General features: G+C 43.8%; 1 protein-coding gene across 2 annotated transcripts in view; it reads left to right on the forward strand.

Annotated features, from left to right (window-relative positions):
* The window catches only part of DOK5 (docking protein 5), a 141,252-nt gene that overhangs the window by 99,694 nt on the left and 22,216 nt on the right, over positions 1-19,342 (forward strand). For both annotated transcript variants that reach the window (XM_012803842.1, XM_003787709.3), the window contains exon 6: positions 8,352-8,487. In XM_012803842.1, coding sequence (XP_012659296.1) covers positions 8,352-8,487 — 136 coding nt within the window. The remainder of the gene's footprint in view (positions 1-8,351; positions 8,488-19,342) is intronic.

A 19,342-nucleotide genomic window follows, 5' to 3' on the forward strand; every position in this document is an offset into this window, starting at 1 on the left:
ATCCATACCATGTCCTAAAGCAGAAATGAAAGGGAAGTGATCTTTATTTAGCTGGGAGCAGAGAATGTGAACAGACTGCCCCTGTCTCATACTAGCCTGTTCCACGAGTTTGGAGAGTCAGTTCATTCATTGTTTTAGATTTTGTTTTTTTTTAACCTCCTGTTCTACAAACCTTCAAGCCAAGACAACGGAGATTAGAGTTTACATCTGACTGTGATAGGGATGGTCTCTGTACACATTTAAGTAAGACTCTAGGCGGTAGGAAGCCTGGGTGATGGGGCGATAAAGTGCAGAGTGTGACCATTCACAATCTGAACCTGACCTTTATCTCCATCTCCTTCCTGTGCAGCCACGGAGTTGAATAAGCTTTCTATCAGGAAATGGAGGGAAAAAGCACCCAATTTTTTTTTCTTGAAACAGAGTTTCACTTTGTTGCCCTCCGTAGACTGCTGTGGCATTATAGCTCACAGCAACCTCAAACTCCTGGGTTCAAGCAATTCTCTTGCCTTAGTCTCCCAAGTAGCTGGGACTACAGGCGCCCACCACAACGCCTGCCTATTTTTAGAAGTAGGGTCTCACTCTGGCTGAGGCTGGTCTCGAACCTGTGAGCTCAGGCAATCCACCTGCCTCGGCCTCCCAATTGCTGGGATTACAGGCGTGAGCTACCATGTCCGGCCCACACCCAATTTTTTCCATCATCACTTTTCTTGACTTAAATCTTATTCTTTTCTTAGAGGGAGATTGCTATTTCTGAATTCATATTTTCATTCTCAAAGAAGTGTCTTTCATTCGGTTCTCACAGGCCCCTGAGCCCCCACATCCACCTTCGCCGTGGGCCCACCTTGCATCCCCAGGCATCTTCATCATTTTTGCTTCCCCGTCGTTCTGGGACCCAGTCGCCTGCCTCTCCTTCAGGTGAAGGTGTGGTTGTGGCTCCCTCCTGAAGTTTTCCCTGAGCATCCGTCCTCATCAGCTTTGACATGTTAAAGGGTTAAAATAGCAACACCAACAACAGCACATCTTAATTTAATGCTTACTTGAGGCCAGCTCCCTTCCTGAATATAAAACACAATCTCCTCCCACCCCGTGAGGTTTAGTGAGCTCATTATTCACATTGGAAATAATGAGGTCACTCAGACTTTGAGAAGTCGAGGGAGTCCCCCAAGGTCACGGTTCTACCACGTGAGGGAGCTGAGCTGGAGACATGTCTTATCTCCCACGTTTCACTCCCACAACCACCTAGAGAGGGGCTCGAGGCTCGCCACGTGTGTTTCCCCCGACCAAGGATGATTTTAGACAACAGAGCAGTGTTTTTCGACTGTTTTATCTCGTGGCGTACTTGAACCTGTACTTGAACTTGGCATGCCTCACTTAAATTTGTTGATTGAAGAATAGAGTTAAAAAAAAAAGAATATACTCACTGCGCTTTGAACTTCTTTTGAAAATAATTTAATTAACGATCTTTAAAAATGTTCACGGCACCCTAAGTTCCTCTCACGGCACACCAGCTGAAAATCACGGCACTGGGGACATAACAGCAAATAAAGGCGAGTCTCGCAGTGATAAAGTCGTTTTCTTTTCGGGTTACTTTTTGATCTTTTTAATTGTAGAGTGACACTCGGCTGGGTGCCCGTGTGTGATACACACATCTGGGACACTTCCGATTTACCTGTGTGCCCGAGGTGACTCACAGCAGGAGGACCCGGGCAGACTTCAATGTATTGATTTGATACATCTGTTTAAGGAAAAAAATGAGTTGGTTAAAAGGGGTGCAGAGGTGACACGAAGATTTGACAACCCTAACAAAACTTGAACGTGAATGACGATGTTCCTGAAAGCTGTCCCAGGCTCCAAGGTCTGAGCAGCCCAGTGGAGCAGGAGGTGGCCGCTCACACTGATTCCCCTTTCTCACTGGGCTGGTCACAGCAAGGGCCATAAAAACAAGGGCGGCAGCAGGTGGACTGGCTTGACCTGCTCTCCGGCTCGCACACACATGGGGAGTGGGCTGCTGCCTTGACCTAAGCTGAGATCAAGTAGGCAGTGATGCCAATCCTTAGAATAGAAACGGTAACAGACACACCACTGCAGAATGTCCGTGTCACCCCAGTTTGTAGTGAAGCAACAACAGCTCCCTTGGACTCCAACGCTGCCTTGTGGACTTGGCCTGTTCCCATGTGCGTGATTCTCTGCTTCTCTCTCCTCATCTTCTTGTTTTGGGTCAATTTCATTTCAGTGGTTCTCGGGTCCCAAGGGACATTTAACACTGTGTGGAGCTGTTTGGGGTTATCACAGCAGGGGGTGCTGCTGATGCCTAGTGAGTAGAAGCCTGGGGTGCTGCTGACCCGCCTGCAGTGCCTGGGACAGGGAATGACTCGGCCATGTCCAGGTGCCACTCCAGCAGTGCTGCCATCACCCCTCAGCTCCTGACAAACGCCCGCGGTTTCTTCCCTGGGACGGAGCAATTAGACTCCATGCAGTTAAGCCTCTTGCTTTCTTAATTTCTTGCCTGTGCATCTTTTCTTTTCTTTTTTCTTTCTTTCTTTTTTTCTTTTTTGTCATGATGTTGTTGGCAATCTTGCAGCCTGGGGCCTGGGGACAGGGCCATTTTACTCCATTTGTTCAAACTATAATTTTAGCTCACAGGCAAAGAAAGTCAACATTCTGCAGACTTCTTCCTCTGAATTTTGAGTCCCTCCCCGCCAGGTGCTTCGGATCTGTTTCTTTCAGGTTTTTAGCTTCCAGCTTTTCTTTGTACCAGGGCAGACACACTCCCGGCTTCTCTGCTGGGGTCCCCTCTTAATTGCCCCTGTGAACAGTGTGGCTCATTCAACTGTTACATTATTCAGGACTCCGTTCACACATGCAGATCTTGTCTCCTCTTATAAATTCTAAGCTCTTCCAAGAGAAAGCCCGCCTCGCCTTTACATCCTTTACATCCTTCGTGGTGTAATGTTTTGTCTCATGGTCTTTCAATTATAATATGCAATTGTAAATGTAAAATTCAACATTGTTTTAAGAACCATTTTGGAAGGGGAGGAGAAGGTGAAAGTATGTCTAGGATACGTGTTGAGTACACGATGCAGCCTGGTTTCGCCACATCTAAATATTCTTTCTTTCTTTTTTTTTTTTTTTTTTTATTTTGTAGACAGAGTCTCACTGGGTAGAGTGCCAGAGTGTCAGTTTACAGCAACTTCAAACTCTTGGGCTCAATAGATCCTTTCGCCTCAGTCCCTTGAGTAGCTGGGACTACAGGCATCCACCATAACCACCAGCTATTTTTAGAGATGGGGTCTCATTCTGGCTCAGGCTGGTCTTGAACTCCTGAGCTCAATTGATCCACCTGCCTCGGCCTCCCGGGTGCTGGGATTACAAGTGTGAGCCACTGTGTCCGGCCCCAAATAGTCTCAACACATACACACACACACACACACACACACACACACAGAGACATATACCCACATGCACCAAATACAGCTTGGAAGTGAGGACAGATAAAACTCATTGGCTTGTTTATTTCATAAATTTGCTTTCTACCATGAAATAATTTCAATCTGTTGCTGCTTTTCTAATAAAATATGTGGGTGAGAAACATCATTGGCCTAAGGAGAGAACAGAGTTTCTGAAGTTGGGCATCCAGTGTCTCTGAGCCCCACCGTGTGTGGGTGGCCACTGTTCACAGCAGCGAAGATCAGATCACTGTGTCGGCACATTTCAGCTCTGTCCAGCAGACCCCTCCCCGACACGCTCGTTCACTTGGCTGAGTCCTGCCTGTAGCTTGGCTGGGCTCAGTTCTTTCTGTTGAGATTGTTCTTCTTGCTTTTTCCAACCCCTTACCTCGCCAGGGTGGCTCAATGAATTGGCACTTTAAATAAAACTCGCTGGAAGCCTGGGTCAGGTTCCCAGCTGTGCCTTGGCCAGCACAGCCTACGCTCTCATGGTCCATTCCGCAGTTCTTCTCCAGCACCAAGTAGAAGCCAAGCCAGGATCTAGGCATGAGGGAAAAGGCTGCGAATCAATCAGAAAATAAAAAGTCCAAATCCCTTTCTACATAAGGTTACATTCCCATGGAATAACAGAAACTCTCTTCCCTCGAAAATGGTATTGTGTCTCTGCACACTCTGTGTAATACTCGCACTCAGTTTGTGAGAGTTATTGTCATTAAACTTGTTTATACACGCAAAGACAGATTTGGAAAGGTTAACAGCTCATATTAGGTCACGGAGCTGGTGGGGACCAATCGCAGCCAGACGGTCCCAGGTCAAGCTCTTGGCTCTTTTTCACGGACTGGTGTGCAGAAGAACTGATTGAGTTCCCCACTACTTCCTGACCCATTGGTTTCTTCAGGGTTCTTGACTAATTGCTTAATCTATGCTTTGCAATGACAAGCATATCATTTAGGCAGAGAAATTATCGAGAAACTTGAAGCTATAACTGCACCTGTCTGGCCACAATATTCTGAATCCTTATCCTCCCGAGGGCATTCGAAGGGCCCCTGTGAAACTCTTTATTTTATATTCCCTGGGTTTTCAGCCCACTGGCTTCCATTAGTGTCTAGGGTATGGGGTCATTTGGTACCGCTTTGGGTGCTGGAAAATCGTCCAAGGTAAAAATAAGTGTGTAAAGAAACAGACGGAACTGGGGCTCTACAAGGTCAAAACATGGGGATTTGTTGCTCCGCTACAGGGCGAACCATTGAACACCTATGTCGTGGGTTGTGTTTTCTCCGGAGATGAGCGGCGGGCATTGCTGTGTTGGGTTGTGTAAGACCATGAGCCGATTCTGGTGCTAGTTTTCCCTTCTTCCCTTTCCTCCCCTTTCCTCTTATTGCTGTAAGGAGTTAGCCCATTGTATTATTTGGAGGAAGGCCTGGAGTCACATTTTAGAGAATTGTAAAGCTGCTTATAAAAGCCTTCCAAACCAGGCATCCAGGAGAGGCAAGTAAGATAAAGGAGCTTGTGGGGAGAGTGCAGCCGGGGCCACAGGGCAGAGCAGCTGAAGCCAGTTTTTGGTCATTAGCAATTTCCTGGGTCTTGCGCTTCAGCTGAAGAGCTCTGAGCTGTGCCTTTGAGCACCACTTACAAAATTTTTTCAGTTTGTTCATACTTTCTAAACAGTTTCAACATAAATCCAAATAATTCAACCCAAAGGCTTAATTTCTGTTCTATTTAGAGTTTTTTTTAATTTTTTAAATGCATTTTGTCTCTTTAATGACCACTGGTGACATCTTGGCCACATCTGGCTGATCAAGGCATTTCAGCTCTCGAGGCTTAAAAACAATGGAGCGATTTGCTAATATTTAAAATGCAGGTGACTTCACATGAATAATAAAGATTTCCGGCTTCTCTTAAAGAACCAGAACCTGTGGCTACGTTGAACTCGTAGTCCCCCATTCCCCCATGTAAATATCAGACTGAGGATGACTGTTACCATGGCTACTGATCTTAAAAAGGACCTGTGCTTTTTTTTCAAACACACTTCCTCCAGTCTAGGTTGGAGGAGGTTTGAGCAACCTTAACCAATCACTTTCTCTTCCTGAACCTGATTGGAATTTATGATTATGACTCTTGGTCTTTTTCTGCTAGTAGTAAGCAGGTGTGTGTGCGTGTGTGCATATGTGTTTATATGTGTGTTTCAGGCCACTTATACAGGGAAGTGTGTCTGCATTAAGGAAGAATGCTTGATACTATCACCGTTTTGACTTCATTTTTTTTTTTTAATCACAGTATTTATTCAGAGACTTGAATGTCATTAAAGGAAGGATATCAATTCATTATGTGTATCAACAGTGGACACTGAATAAAAGTGATTTTCAGAACGGAGATCTTGCCAGTTAATGCGTCATAGTAGAGATTAAGAATTTCAACAGCAGTATTAAAAAATAAGATAGGATAGAAAAACATCAACGTGGTATGGATGGATGACAGATAGGTCAGGACACTGATAGATATGCTGGATCACAGTCCAAACTGCTGCCAAATCTGATACTTATCAATCATACGACGAAGTATTTTTAAGCCAGGTACCCTCCTTGTTTAGATAAGCAAGGTTGGCATTTCAGGGAGTAAATAAATACACAATGATCTCTGTCCCAGGAGAGACAGATGACTACTGCCTCTTCTAAAGAATCCATTAAAACAACCTAACTTTTCCATATTTGATGAAAAATGATACATGAAAACCATGAAACCTCAAAACATTAGATGCTGAGGGGTAGAGGCCAGTTTGTCTGGTGGCTTAATGAGAAGGAGGTCGCACTAACAGGTGACGTATTTTGAGATGTTCTCAGGAAGGAAATGAGGCTTTCTTAAAAATACCTTGAATTTTAGTTTGAATTCTTTATTGGATTAGGGTGACTTAATAATGAAAATGACACGATCAGTGATGTTGTGAGCTAGTTCTTTATATTAGCTAATTAAAAGAGTGATTTTTAAAAAATTTTTCTTGAATAGCCCATATTCATGAAATTCAAACTACGTAGGTTTTGACCAATTGCTCAGGTCATGCCATGAATGGAAAAACTGCCCTGTGGCCTTGGTACTGTGTGAGCTGCAGGAAAGTAGATAGAAGTATGTGTCATCATCCTTGTTTATTGGATTCATTGCATGGGTTGGAGTAGATAAAACCTGGTTAGTCGTTTGAAAATGTACTGAATTTTCATGTTGTGTGAAACAGTATTTTTAGATAGGAGCAAAACTCAGGCTATAAAGCCAGCGTTCAACTTTTCTGCAGGAGATTCTGAAGCAGAAGTACCATTGCTTCGCTTCTTTAAAACAAACAAACCCAAACAACCTTTCAGTTTATTCTTGTTGCAGTGGTTTAGCTGGCCCGGGTCGGGTTCGAACCTGCCACCCTCGCTGCATGTGCCTGGCGCTGTAACCACGTACTATGGGTGCCGAGCCTAGTTCATTCTTGATATATGAATGTATCAAAATCAGAGATCTTTATTGTTTTAAATCAGAGATTTTTAACCGTGTCTGCATGTGATTTTGTGCAAGTTGTTTCAAAATATTAATAGGAATCATATTTAATAATATACAGGGTGGCCATAAATTGCAAACAAACTTTATAGCCAACCTGTATATACTCACTCACACACATATATATACACACTAACATATATTTAATTGAAAAACATGTATTTAGTTCTTACCTAATCATGTGTGCCAATTTCCCCTTATTAATAAAATTCATTTCTGTCTTTTTTTAATGGTCTGAGATGGAGGTAATCCCCCTCTAGACACGTATTATGAAACCCATACTGCCTTCCCTGAAGAACTTCTCTTACGCTGCAAACATGAAGTCTTGCTCATTAAAAAAAAGAATTTTTTGAGACACATTCTCACTTTTTTGCCCTCGGGATTGTGCTGTGGCATTGTAGCTAACACCAAACTGAAACTCTTGGGCTCAAGTGATCCTCCTCTTGCCTTAGTTTTTCATTTTTAGTGGAGACAGGGTCTCAGTCTTGCTCAGGCTGGTCTTGAACTCCTGAGCTCAAGTAATCTCGTGGCCTCAGCCTCCCAGAGTCCTGGGATTACACATCTGAACCACTGCTCCCGGCCAAAAAAAAAAAAAATACTTAACTGAATTAGATTCATTACATTGCGTGGAAGCTGGAGTAATATTTGAGCCAGTTGGAGTAATATTTTAGAAATGAAGGAATCTTTGTCTGTGAAGAATGTTAGAGCAGAATCTGTGAGAGACAGAGAAGCTTCCTCTTCCTCTGAGCTGACTGGTGGAGTTTCTGATGAGAAGTTACTCCGGGACTGAGAGGGAACGAAGTTACGTAGGGTCCCTCTTCAAGACGGTCAAGTGAAATATAGACGGGACACTCAGGATTAGCAAACAGCTGTCTTAACCTTCCCTGTTACTTTATGATAAAGGAAAACCAAATCACTCAGCACACATCAGCCTAGAGTGATTAGTCCCCTGCCCTTATTAGTAAAAATTAATTGGACACTGCACATTTTGCATCTGATTAATTTGACTTAGCAAATGTGAGCAAGGATCCCAATCTCGTAATATGTGGTCATAGAGCCTCATGGCGTATTCCAGGCTCTGAGTGCACTGAACTTCTAGGCCAGTGTTTTTTCAACCTTTTTAATCTCACAGCACACTTGAACTTATAAACTTCATCACACACTTAAATTATGTTGCCCCCCCCAAAAGAGTAAAAAATATACCCTTACTATGCTTTGAACTTCTTTGGAAAATAATTTAATTAATGGTCTTTAAATTTTTTGGAAGCACACCTGAGATCCTCTTATGGCACAAGTGTGTGCCGCGGCACACAGGTTGAAAATCACTGTTCGAGGCCTTGGATTTTCAGAACCTTCTTGTTTTTGTTTTTGCAGGATGTGTGAGACTGGCGAAGGGCTGTTTATCTTCCAGACACGAGACGGGGAGGCCATCTATCAGAAGGTCCACTCTGCCGCCTTGGCCATAGCTGAGCAGCATGAACGTTTGCTACAGAGTGTGAAAAATTCTATGGTACGTTTGGAATTTCCTCCTTATGTCCCAGGGTGTACCGCCGTACAGGGCAATCTGGTAATCTTTGTGCTGAAAAAATATGGCCAGTGTTATTTAAATAGATGGCTTATTCTTGAACTCAGCGTGTGCGACTTGGATTAAAGGCCATCCTGGAATGCTGGAAGGGGCCGGTCAATCACACCATAACCTTGCATCCCCATAATGTTGCCTACTTGGCAACTCAGTTGTTGTACGTATGTAAAAATCCATTTGGATATCAATGGACATCTATAGCTACAACTACCTGTGTTTCCCCCCAAATAAGACACTGTCTTATATTTATTTTTTCTCAAGAAGACACACTAGGGCTTATTTTCAGGGGATGTCTTACTCTCTGCACCGAAATGCAGGGCGTGGCTATGCAGATACACTGCATAGCCATGCCCATCACCAGGCCTTATTATCGGGTAGGGCTTATACTTAACAAATGCATAGAAATCCTGCTAGGGCTTATTTTGGGGGTAGGTCTTATTTTGGGGGAAACACAGTGTATGCATTATCTACGTAGGGATACATGTATATTTAGCTACATCAGAAGTTATCGTTTTAAATGTCAACAGGGGCCAGAAAGGAAGCGTAAATGAAAGAATAGAGCTGAGGGAAACTGGAGTGAAATGGGAAGAGCCCGAGAGCAGATAGCTGTTGACATGAGACAGTGGGATGTGTGTAGGCAGACCACTTGAGTTTTCAAGGGAAGCCAAGGATGTATGTCTGTATACAGGGTGGCCATAAAGCTCAGGTGCAGCTTAAAAGTGCACAGGAACTTTGTGACCATCCTGCATAACACCTTCCAGTTGGTAATTGCTGGAAGTTAATTCCAGTTTAAAAAAAAAAAAAAGTAACACTTTGTGGGGCCAAGAGAACCTATCCGAAGATGACACGCTCCCCACAGCCATGCACTTGCTGCCCCTGAGGGGAACCTTCACGGGCATCTGTGTGTAAGGACCCCACAAACACAAACACAGACGTGCACACAGACCTGCCCTCAGAACGCTTGCTCTTTGCATTGTGTTATGCTAGGGATTGTCGGTTGCACAGAAACTTGGCATTCATGAGTTCCTTTAAGAAGAGTAAATTCATGAAATTATAAGTGAATGCCCAGCAGTTAAAGGATGCAGATCCTGAATTGTGGCAGACAAACATAGAGCTTTGTTGTACCCAGAATTTCCCTGAGTCCCTGAGCCCACGAAGGGACGAACCGAGATATACTCCGATGTAAAAGCAAGAGGCAAGCTTTATGTGGCAAACTCGAGTTTGGACCCTCTCTTGGCAAACATACCAAAGAAGGCCCCGAGCCTAGGGAGTTGGAAAGTTTTATAGGGTACAGAAAGCAAGAAGGGTGAAGAAGGGTGGGGTACATTTTTGATTGGTGGGCGGCACATGGGGAAGTAGGGGTGATTGGTGGTCGGGGTATGGGGAAGTAGGGGGAGGCTCTGGATTGGTACAGGTTGAGGGGTGGGGGATTTTCCTAACTGAGATGAGGGAGGGGGCTTGAGGTGGTATGGAGCAAGAGGGGTAAGGTGCACTTCTGATTGGCTGGCTGGGAGGTTTGATTTCAGGGAAAAGCCTGGGTTTTGGGGAAGCTGAAGCTTATTATCTAAGATGGCGGCGGGGGCTTAAAATGAGGAACAGAACTTAGGCAGTAAACAACAAAATGGTGCTGGTCTGGCCCTCTCAGCTTCACGCCTGGGAGGGAATCTGCAAAACCAGAAAAGTCTGGGTTGGCACGGTCACCTTAGGGTAGTTTGCAAATTTACAATTTAAACGCGTGTGGGGTGGATGGATTTAAAGAGGGGGGGAAGAAAGCCAGTAAGACAACCTGTCCCAAAGCAGCCCCAGACTGTCCCCAAGTGATTTGTACACACAGCACTCTGGGGTTCTAGAACAGGGGTCGCAAAACTTCCTGTAAAGGGACAGACAGTAAATGTTTCAGGCTTTGGGGACTAATGTGGTCTCTGTTGCAGCTACTCAGCTGCCCTTAAAGCTTGACAGTGACCATAGCAAATATGTAATCAACTGTGCATGACTGTACCCCCAAAAAGACTTTATTAGTGACCAGTGAAATTCACATTTCATATAATTTTCACATAGCACAAAATCTTGTTCATCACTTGATTTTTTTCCTAAGCCATTTAAAAATACACAAAACTTCCTTATTGATTGATTGATTTTTTGCTTATTGGTCATACAAAAATAGGCAGGAGGCCGGGTTTGGCCCACAGGCCCAGTTTGCTATCAGAGACGAGCGAGGGCTCCCTGGGAGCTGGCTCTGACCTGGGCATTCATGAGAAACTCAGCCTGGACTTCAGACATGGGTACAGTTTCAGAGGTGGTGATAATTCATCCCCCGGGAGGCCGGGGCTGAATTAAAGGGTTATGATGGATAATTTTATGTGTCAACCTGACTGGGACACGGAGCCCCCAGACATTTGGTTAAACGTTCTTCTGGGTGTGCCCGGGAGGATGTTTCTGAATCTGCAGCATGTAAATCAGTGGATAAGTAAAGCGAATTGCCCTCTGCAAAGTGACTGGACCCCATCAATCTGCTGGAGGCCTGGGTAAACTAAAGGGCAGGTAAGAGGGAGTTAGTCTGCTTTGCTCGGTGGTCTTGAGCTGGGACGTTGTCTCTTCCTGTCTCTGAATCTGGACTAGAACTCAATGCCATCTGCTCTAGGGCATCCAGGATACAGATTTGGAGATTTCTCAGCCTGCATAGTTGCAGGGGCCAAATTTTTATAATTTATCGCACTCTCTGTGTGTGTGACACACATTTATATTTGTGTTGTTTCTTGAAAACCTTGAGTAATCTAATACAGAAGTAGACACAGATAAAGCAGAGATAAAGGTTAGTAACATTGCACCGTGTTTACGATTCCCACCCACGAAGCCAGACCCGGTCCCAAGGCCGACTCTGAGCCATTCTGGTTTTGTGAACAAGAGCAAAGTAATTACGTCCCTGAGCTCCAGGTTTTTCCTTTCTAAAATGGGGATGGTAATAGTGTTTATCTTAAAGCTGCTTTGCAAGGTTTAAGTGAGGTACATACGCTGGTCACACACTCAACATGGAACCCATCATAGGGTAAGTTTCAGTGAAATGTAGCTATTGTTACTGTTATTAATAGCTGAGCCATCTTTAGTGCTGCTATTAATAGCTGAGCAGACTGGTTGGTCCAGAATGGGCCTTGCAGTGGCTGATGAAAATGGCTACGGTGGTTAATTTATCCAGCAACATATATGCATTTCATTGGCACCTCTCCCTTCCCTCTCTCCCTCTTTTTTTTTTTTTGTTCTCTCTCATTATCTAAGTAGAACAAATCTAAGAAAAGCAGAATAAATCTAAGAACAAGATTGAGAAGGAGTGGAGATGTAATTTGATAGTTTTTAGAGAATCATGAATTAGAAACTAGTTCAAGAAACTATGTGATCTATTTACTATTTCCTGATTTCAAAAGGAATCTGTTAGATCATTGAAAAATGGCAGACAATACACCTGAACCAAAAGAACAGAGCCAGTCACCGCCACGCCTGCTGGGCCCATCACTGACATCAAAGGGTGTAGCTTTTAGTATTTTAACAATGTGTATGTAGAAAATAGAATTAGACCACATGGCTTGGGACTAGCTCTTAGCAAAAACCGTACCTACGTCTACCTACCTCATTAAAAATTATCTGCAACATCTTATTTCATGGTTATATCATGTTACAGGCAGTCCCTGAGTTGTAAACATCCCACTTATGAACAGAAAATGACATTACAGTGAGTCCCCGAGTTACAAATATCAGACTGACTTACAACTTGGATTTATAAACGGAGATGATTACAGATAATAGGTAAATAGGCCTTATATACAAAGTCAACCTAAGAACAAACTTAGAGAACCTATCTCATTTGTAACCTGGGAACTGCCTCTATGTTATATATATGTTCCTGTGATATTTTTAAAACTATGCTTCCACTCAGAGTTCAATCTGTATCATCAGTGTGTAGCTGCTGTTCAGGATAAATTCTTAAACACTAATTGATGAATCAGAGGCTGTGAATGCTTCGAGGATCTGACTTCCTTTCCAAGTAGTCTTTGAGTCTTAGGACCTATTTCCCCCGTATTCTTACCAGTTTTGGATATTGCAATAGAGACAGAGAATGAATGGGTGGAGATGTAGGAGAGCTGAGAAGTAATTCAAATACTTTAAAACCTACAGAGCAGCATGTCGTGTAGTTATCCAGTTAGCTGTCTTTAAGCACCTAAAGTTTTTCCAAGACCACCTTATTTGTAAAGCCATCAATTAGCATCAATTGTTTTGCGCTCAGGAGGTGGGTTCTGTGCCCACCGGTGTGTGGTTTTCCATTAATGGCCTCCTTTTTATTTCCCCTAGAAATTAATGAGGAATATGAGTGACTCGCTCAGATCATCCCTGTGCAAATGTAACTAGAAAATAATGCTGCCTACTCTTAATTTGCCGTGCACTTAGCAGGGTCTGTAAAATGAATGAGAGTGTAAAGCCGTAGCTCCCTGTTTTTAGATGGAAATGAGTAAGTTTCAAAATGGGATCTGAATCTCAAGGAGTGAAAGTGGGGATTGTGAAAAGCCTAATCCGTATCCTTTAATCAATCCCTGATTAGGACATGTCATGCTAAATAAGACAGATGGGGACAGCATTCCGGGCCGACCCTGCCCAGGATATTGTATTGAGTTTTCTGGCCATTGAGAATGGAGCCACCTGGATCTGGCGGTGCTCTCCACCAGGAATTGCCTCCGTGCCACCGCTGGTGTGCTTCTCTGAGATGACCAAGGTCACAATGGGGAAAAGTGCTGAAACTTGCCTCTGGCTTACCCTCCTTGTTAGGAAGAGGTAACTCCCTGTTCACTGCCACTGGAGTGAGATTGCCTGGAGCACATCTGCGGGTGGGAGGCTGGACCATGAGACCTGTCCCTGCCAGGCTGAAGTTACAGCCCAGACTGAGTGGATTTGGTCTGTGGATCCCAAAATGCACATGAGGATGTTTGTGGGTCAGAAAATAACAACAACAACAATAATAATAAAAGTTGCTGTAGGCTGGATAATGGCTCCCCAGGGATGTCTGTGTTCTGTGACTGTTACCTTACATGGCAAAAAGCACTTTGCAGAGATGATTTAGTTAAGGATTTTGAGATGGGGAGATTTTCCTGGATTGTCCAGGGGGGTTGAGCATAATCACAAGGGTCCTTGGAAAGGAAAGAAGAGGAATTGAAGTCAGACAGAGACTGTATGATGACGGAAGCAGAGGGACAGAGAGAGGGACCGGGAGGCAGGAGGGAGCTGCCTTGTGGCCGTGTGGCTGGCTGTGAAGGTGGAGAAAGAGGCGTGAACCAAAGGCCTTCGGTGGTCACTAGAAGTTAGACAAGGCGAGAAAACAGATGCTGCCCCTGAACCCCCAGAAAGAGAAAGCGCCATTCTTAACACCTTGACCTCCACCCAGTGAAACTGATTTTGGACATTTGGGCTCCCTCACTGTAAGACAATTCGTGTTGTTTTAAATAACCCATTGAGGTAATTTGTTTCAACAACTTTAGAAAACTAATACAGTAACTATCAATCATAGTCAATAATTTACAAGTATTGTGTCTCTAACAGACAATATTTTAAAGGCTTAATGTGGACTTTCTAACCCAAACAAAATTCTTGAAGACCCAAAGTCACTATCTTAGAAGTAGTAGGCTCAAATTTGGAACAGACATTCTCGGATAACCCCTACCTTGGGCTGTGTCTCTGAGTCAAGCTCCTGGACGTGTTTTCTTTATCTTGCAACAGATTCGCTCACTGCTGTTCTAAGCACTTCAAATTAGTGACTGACATGTAAAAACGAAGAGATTTCGCATAAAACTCAGGTTACGATGTTACCCTGGAAAGTGAAAAGATCTGGCAGCACTGATCTCATATCCCCAAATGGGAATGATTAGATACTCCCGGTAGTCAGAATGGGGGTGTTAGGTTCTCTGTAATCGCTGACACTCTCCATCCTTACACTCAGCAAGTGGCCCTTCTGTGGGGACCTGCTGTCTAGGTGGTGGCCCATTGTTGTCTGTGTGTGTTAATTCTCCATTGCTATGTAACAGAGTAGCAGGCATGATTCACAGGGAAAACAACACACACTTATTGTCTCATCATTTCTGGGGTCAGGAGCCCTGGCATGGATTAGCTGGGTCCTCTGCCTCAGTTTCTCTCAAGGCTGCCATGCAGGTGTTGGTAGGGGCTGCAGTCTCACCTCAAGGTAAGACCGGGGAAAGGTCCACGTCCAAGCTCACATGGTTATTGGTGGAATTTAGCCACTGTGGGTGGTAGGATTGAAGACTCCAGTTTTTGCTAGCTGTTGGGTAGAGGTCACTCTCAGCTCCTGGCCAGGTGGGGCCCTCCAACATGGCCACACATTTCACATAAACCATCAAGAGACAGCATCTCTTTGCAGATTGGCGACCATAATCCTCTACGTCACTATCAGGAAAGTAGCATCCCATCATCCCGTCTTATTTTGTTGGTTAAAAGCAAGGCACATGTCCTGCCCAGGGGCAAGGGAAAGGGCTACCTGTGGGCACACACACGAGGAGAAGCAGTTCATGGGGCACCTTTGGGTCTGTCCCCTACACATGCAAACTTTTAGAAGGATGTTTAGTCAGTGCTTTGATTTTTACCTTTTAAAGGTTTTTCCTATCTTGTGCTGTTGACTAATAATATCATTTATTATACAAACATCTGCTGTATGCCAAGCTCCTTAGCAATAATAACCACTACCATTTATCAGGCCTCCTGTAATATGCTGAATACTTTGCTTGCTTTCTCTCTAATTGCCACAATAACTCTGTGAGCTAGGTTGGTTGTTTATGCTCATTCCTTTATTCATTCAAAGGTGCTTATTGAACATGACCATGTCCTGTTACATGCTGCAGGATGCAGTGGTAACCCACCTTCCCAGGGGGCTTATGGTGGAAGAGAATATTTTATTCATGACCCCTGACCTGGAAGGAATCCCTGTCCCTATCCTGGAGATGAGGAAAGTGATACTCCTAGTGGTGAAGTCACTGCCTGAGGCTGTAGAGCTCATTACGACTGCAGCCAGGAATGCAGGGTGGCTTTCTCTGGTTCCTAATCCCCTACCTCTGCCACAAAGCCTCGCTCCTTTGAAGGGTTTTAAAGCTCTTACGTTCCCCCTTGAGAACAGACTTAGCATTTTCAAATTACCCTGATTATCAGAGCACCTTTCAGAAACATCTGTCAACTTCTATCTTAAAAAGAAAAATCACTGTTAAAAGAAATCCCCTTTCTTTTAGTAGTTTTTCTCCAGATAGGAAGGTTTAGCATTCCTGCTCCACCTCCCACTGTTTAAATTCAATGCATCGTCATTATTCACTCCAAGGGGGCAGTAGGAGGAGGGGGGAGGGGAGGGCCTGGAGTGTGAGGGGAGGAGGAGCCTTTGAATGGGAGACGGTGGCAGGAACTGGTGCTCCCCAGCTGCCAGCTGCCTCTGCGGAGAGAGGCAGAGAGACTGCAGACGGCTGGGGACTCCCTCGGGCAGCTAGCTATTTTTGCTGCCTCTGAGATCAGTGTCTGTGACAAAGTCTAATTTTGGAACAAGGAGTGGCAGTATGCGGGATGTTCCTCGTTCCACAACTGGGCCTGTCATTTTTAGAATTTCCTCCAAGGCGAGAGCCTCAAGGTGAAGAACAGGCCTGCATTTTAGCATTTTAGCAGGTTTTCTCTGGGGCCTGGTGGAGGGGGAGGAGGGCACCATTGAGGGTGACTTGTTTTTCTGCCTGTACCCTGCAGCCCTGACTACACAGAAGAGTGTAGATGGTGGAGAGTTCAATCTGAACTATTCCCCCTCACCTCGTTTTGTTGTATGTAATGAATTGATTTACTTCCAAAGTGGGTCTTGCAAATACAATTTGCTACCGATTGGTAGAATGCAAGTGTATTCTAACACAATTTTTGAAACCAAATTAATTTAGATTTGACCTAATTTTTAAAATACTATGCTGTAAATTATTTCTTTTAGATCTAGAGGGCATCAAAAGATGATAAAATTAGTTTTATTTCTATACAGACACTAAAATAGACCTTTGTAGAGTTGGTTGATATGAATAAACACTCTTCTGACAATGCAACATCCTCACTCATCTTATCCTGCCCCCATGAAAAAAATCTATTTGTACTTCCTTTATTTATGGGCTCTCGTTATTTGGGTTAACTTACAGATTTAAAAAAAGGTACTGCATAAAGCAAAATCAGCTTTCCCCCCTTCTGAATTAAACCCCTTTTATATTCCAGTATATTAATTATCCTTCAAAAAACTTTCATGAAATACCTATGGACTACTTGCAAACCAATATGGTAGATCTTAGCAAGAACATACAATAAAGCATCACTTTTTTCTTTAATCTTTAAAGGAGCTTAACATTTAGTTGAGGCATTCTGATTTATACCCCTGATGTGATCATGGAGATCTGTGGGTTCAATTTACTAGGATGTCTCTGGAGGGCAATTTGTTCTTATCTATGAAAATTAGATTCACAGGTCCTTTTACCCAGCAATAGTACTTCCCCGAATTTAGTTAAAGATATACAGCAGAAGCAAAAATGGTATGCACACACTTGTTTATGGGGGAGTCGTGCCTTTTCTATCACATTCTTCTTCTGTGTTTGCTGAACCCCGCTGTCCACTAGGCAGCACAGGACATGCTGGGGAGATACCTCCCAAGAAGGTGAACTTCCTATTCTTGGGGAGCTTATCTATCACACCAGAAATAGCTAGGAAGAGGCTAAGTGCCCACCCAAAGGAACTGATTATGGCAGCTAATATACCAGGAATTATATGAGGCAGTTAATTAGACGTAGAGAATCCGTGCATAGTAATGACTGTATGGAGCGGGTCCTATCCAGTAATCTCAAAGGTAAATGCAAAGCAAATGAATGAATCAATACGAGGCAGAACAAAAGGCAGATTTAGACACACACAGCCCTCTGGGAGAACATGAATGAACAGTATTCGTGTTGTCCGTCTTTGGGGATCAAGACCATGGTTTAAGCATCTAGAAAAGGACTTTTATGTGTACTATGTTTCCCCGAAAATAAGACACTGTCTTATATTTATTTTTTCCCAAGAAGACACACTAGGGCTTATTTTCAGGGGCTGTCTTTCAGTCCGGAAATGCGTGGTGTGGCTGTGCGGATACATTGCATAGCCATGCTCATTGCTAGGTCTTATTATCAGGGTAGGGCTTATATTTGACAAACACATGGAAATCCTGCCAGGGCTTATTTTGGGGGTAGGTCTTATTTTGGGGGGGAAACACTGTATATCAGTTTCCATCTTTTTCTTTCATTTAATTTTTTTAAGCTGTGGCTACATAATTAGTTTTATAAAAACAGACATAGTGGGTAAATTTCTCACATAAGGCAAATTGAACTGATTCAACTGGTAAGAGAGAGGGAGGGTTCTTCCACTAGGAATGTATTCACCTACAGGATAAACGGTGATGATATTTTACTTATTTATTTATTTTCAAGACAGAATCTTATTTTGGCCCTTGGCAGAGTGCTGTGGACTCAACTAAACCTCAAATTCCCGGGCTCAAGTGATCCTCTTGCCTCAGCCTCTCAAGTAGCTGGGACTACAGGCACATGCCTATTTTTAGAGATGGGGGTCTCTCTCTTGCTCAGGTTGGTCTCCAGCTCCTGGCTCAAGAAATCCACCCACCTGGGCCTCCCAGAGTTTTAGGATTACAGGTGTGAGCCACCATGCTGGGCTCTAGGCAATGATATTTTAAAAATAGGTGGTCAAGAGTTAAAGCTTTATAAGGACATTTTCGGGCTATAAATGGAATCTCTGTCAGAGGTCAAGAGTGTCTTCTTGAAGAAGGTTATACTTAGGCCAAGTTTTAGGATGAACAAGAGCTGTCGCTGCTGAGGGTGATGATATATGTATGACGAGCAGAGAGAGCTTCTCATGTGTCAGGCGTGACTCCAAGCACTAGACATGTGTTAACATTCAATCTCCAACATGCTGTATGGATGGGCACTACTATCTTATCATAATGGTCACAGATTTGCAGTGTAGCCACCGTCAGGAACGGATGGAGTCATTCCTTAAACCCGGGTGACTGCTGGGTGTCACACCCATTTTGGAGCCACCAGGCTGTACTTATTCAGCTGAAGTTAAATGAACTAAATTAAGTCACTAATCAGGCAGCAGGAATGCTTTAGAGATAAAAACCATTGAAGCTAAATGGGACTAACCTACATTTAATAATAAACATTTAAGACATACTAAATTCTTTGTTCAGACAGGATAGATACAGAAACTCAGGCTTCTTCCTTAAATTTGCTATGATTTTGTTCAATAAATGCCACTCTCTGAGCACTTTTCGGGTCCCTCGTAACGATGCTGGAATAGTGCTTGACCCTGATCCCTGATGATGACGTCGACGCTGCCTCCCCTTAGCTCTCCCTCCCAGAGCTGCTATTTTGCTCTGTGGGAAGTGAAAACAAACTGAAGGTAGCTAACAAGTTGTAGCTTTGCTTTTAACTCTAAAATTAATGTTAATATTTGAGCCGAGGGCTCCAGAGCAGATGATGCCTCGGAGGCCTGGCAGGCAGCAGGCTGAGCCATGAACCTCCCCCTGCTGAAAGCACAGGGTCTTGGGCATGTCTGGAAAACCACAGATGATAAGGTCAACCATGGCAAAGAAGACAGGGCCAGGCGTGGTGATGAGGATGGAGAGATGATTGAAATCAATTCAAAGCAGGTTCTCATCTGTTTTGAGAAGTGGGGAAGTCAGTGATTT

This window comes from Otolemur garnettii, unplaced genomic scaffold (genome assembly GCF_000181295.1).
Source record: "Otolemur garnettii isolate 467f Iridium unplaced genomic scaffold, OtoGar3 scaffold00023, whole genome shotgun sequence".
Lineage (NCBI taxonomy): Eukaryota > Metazoa > Chordata > Mammalia > Primates > Galagidae > Otolemur > Otolemur garnettii.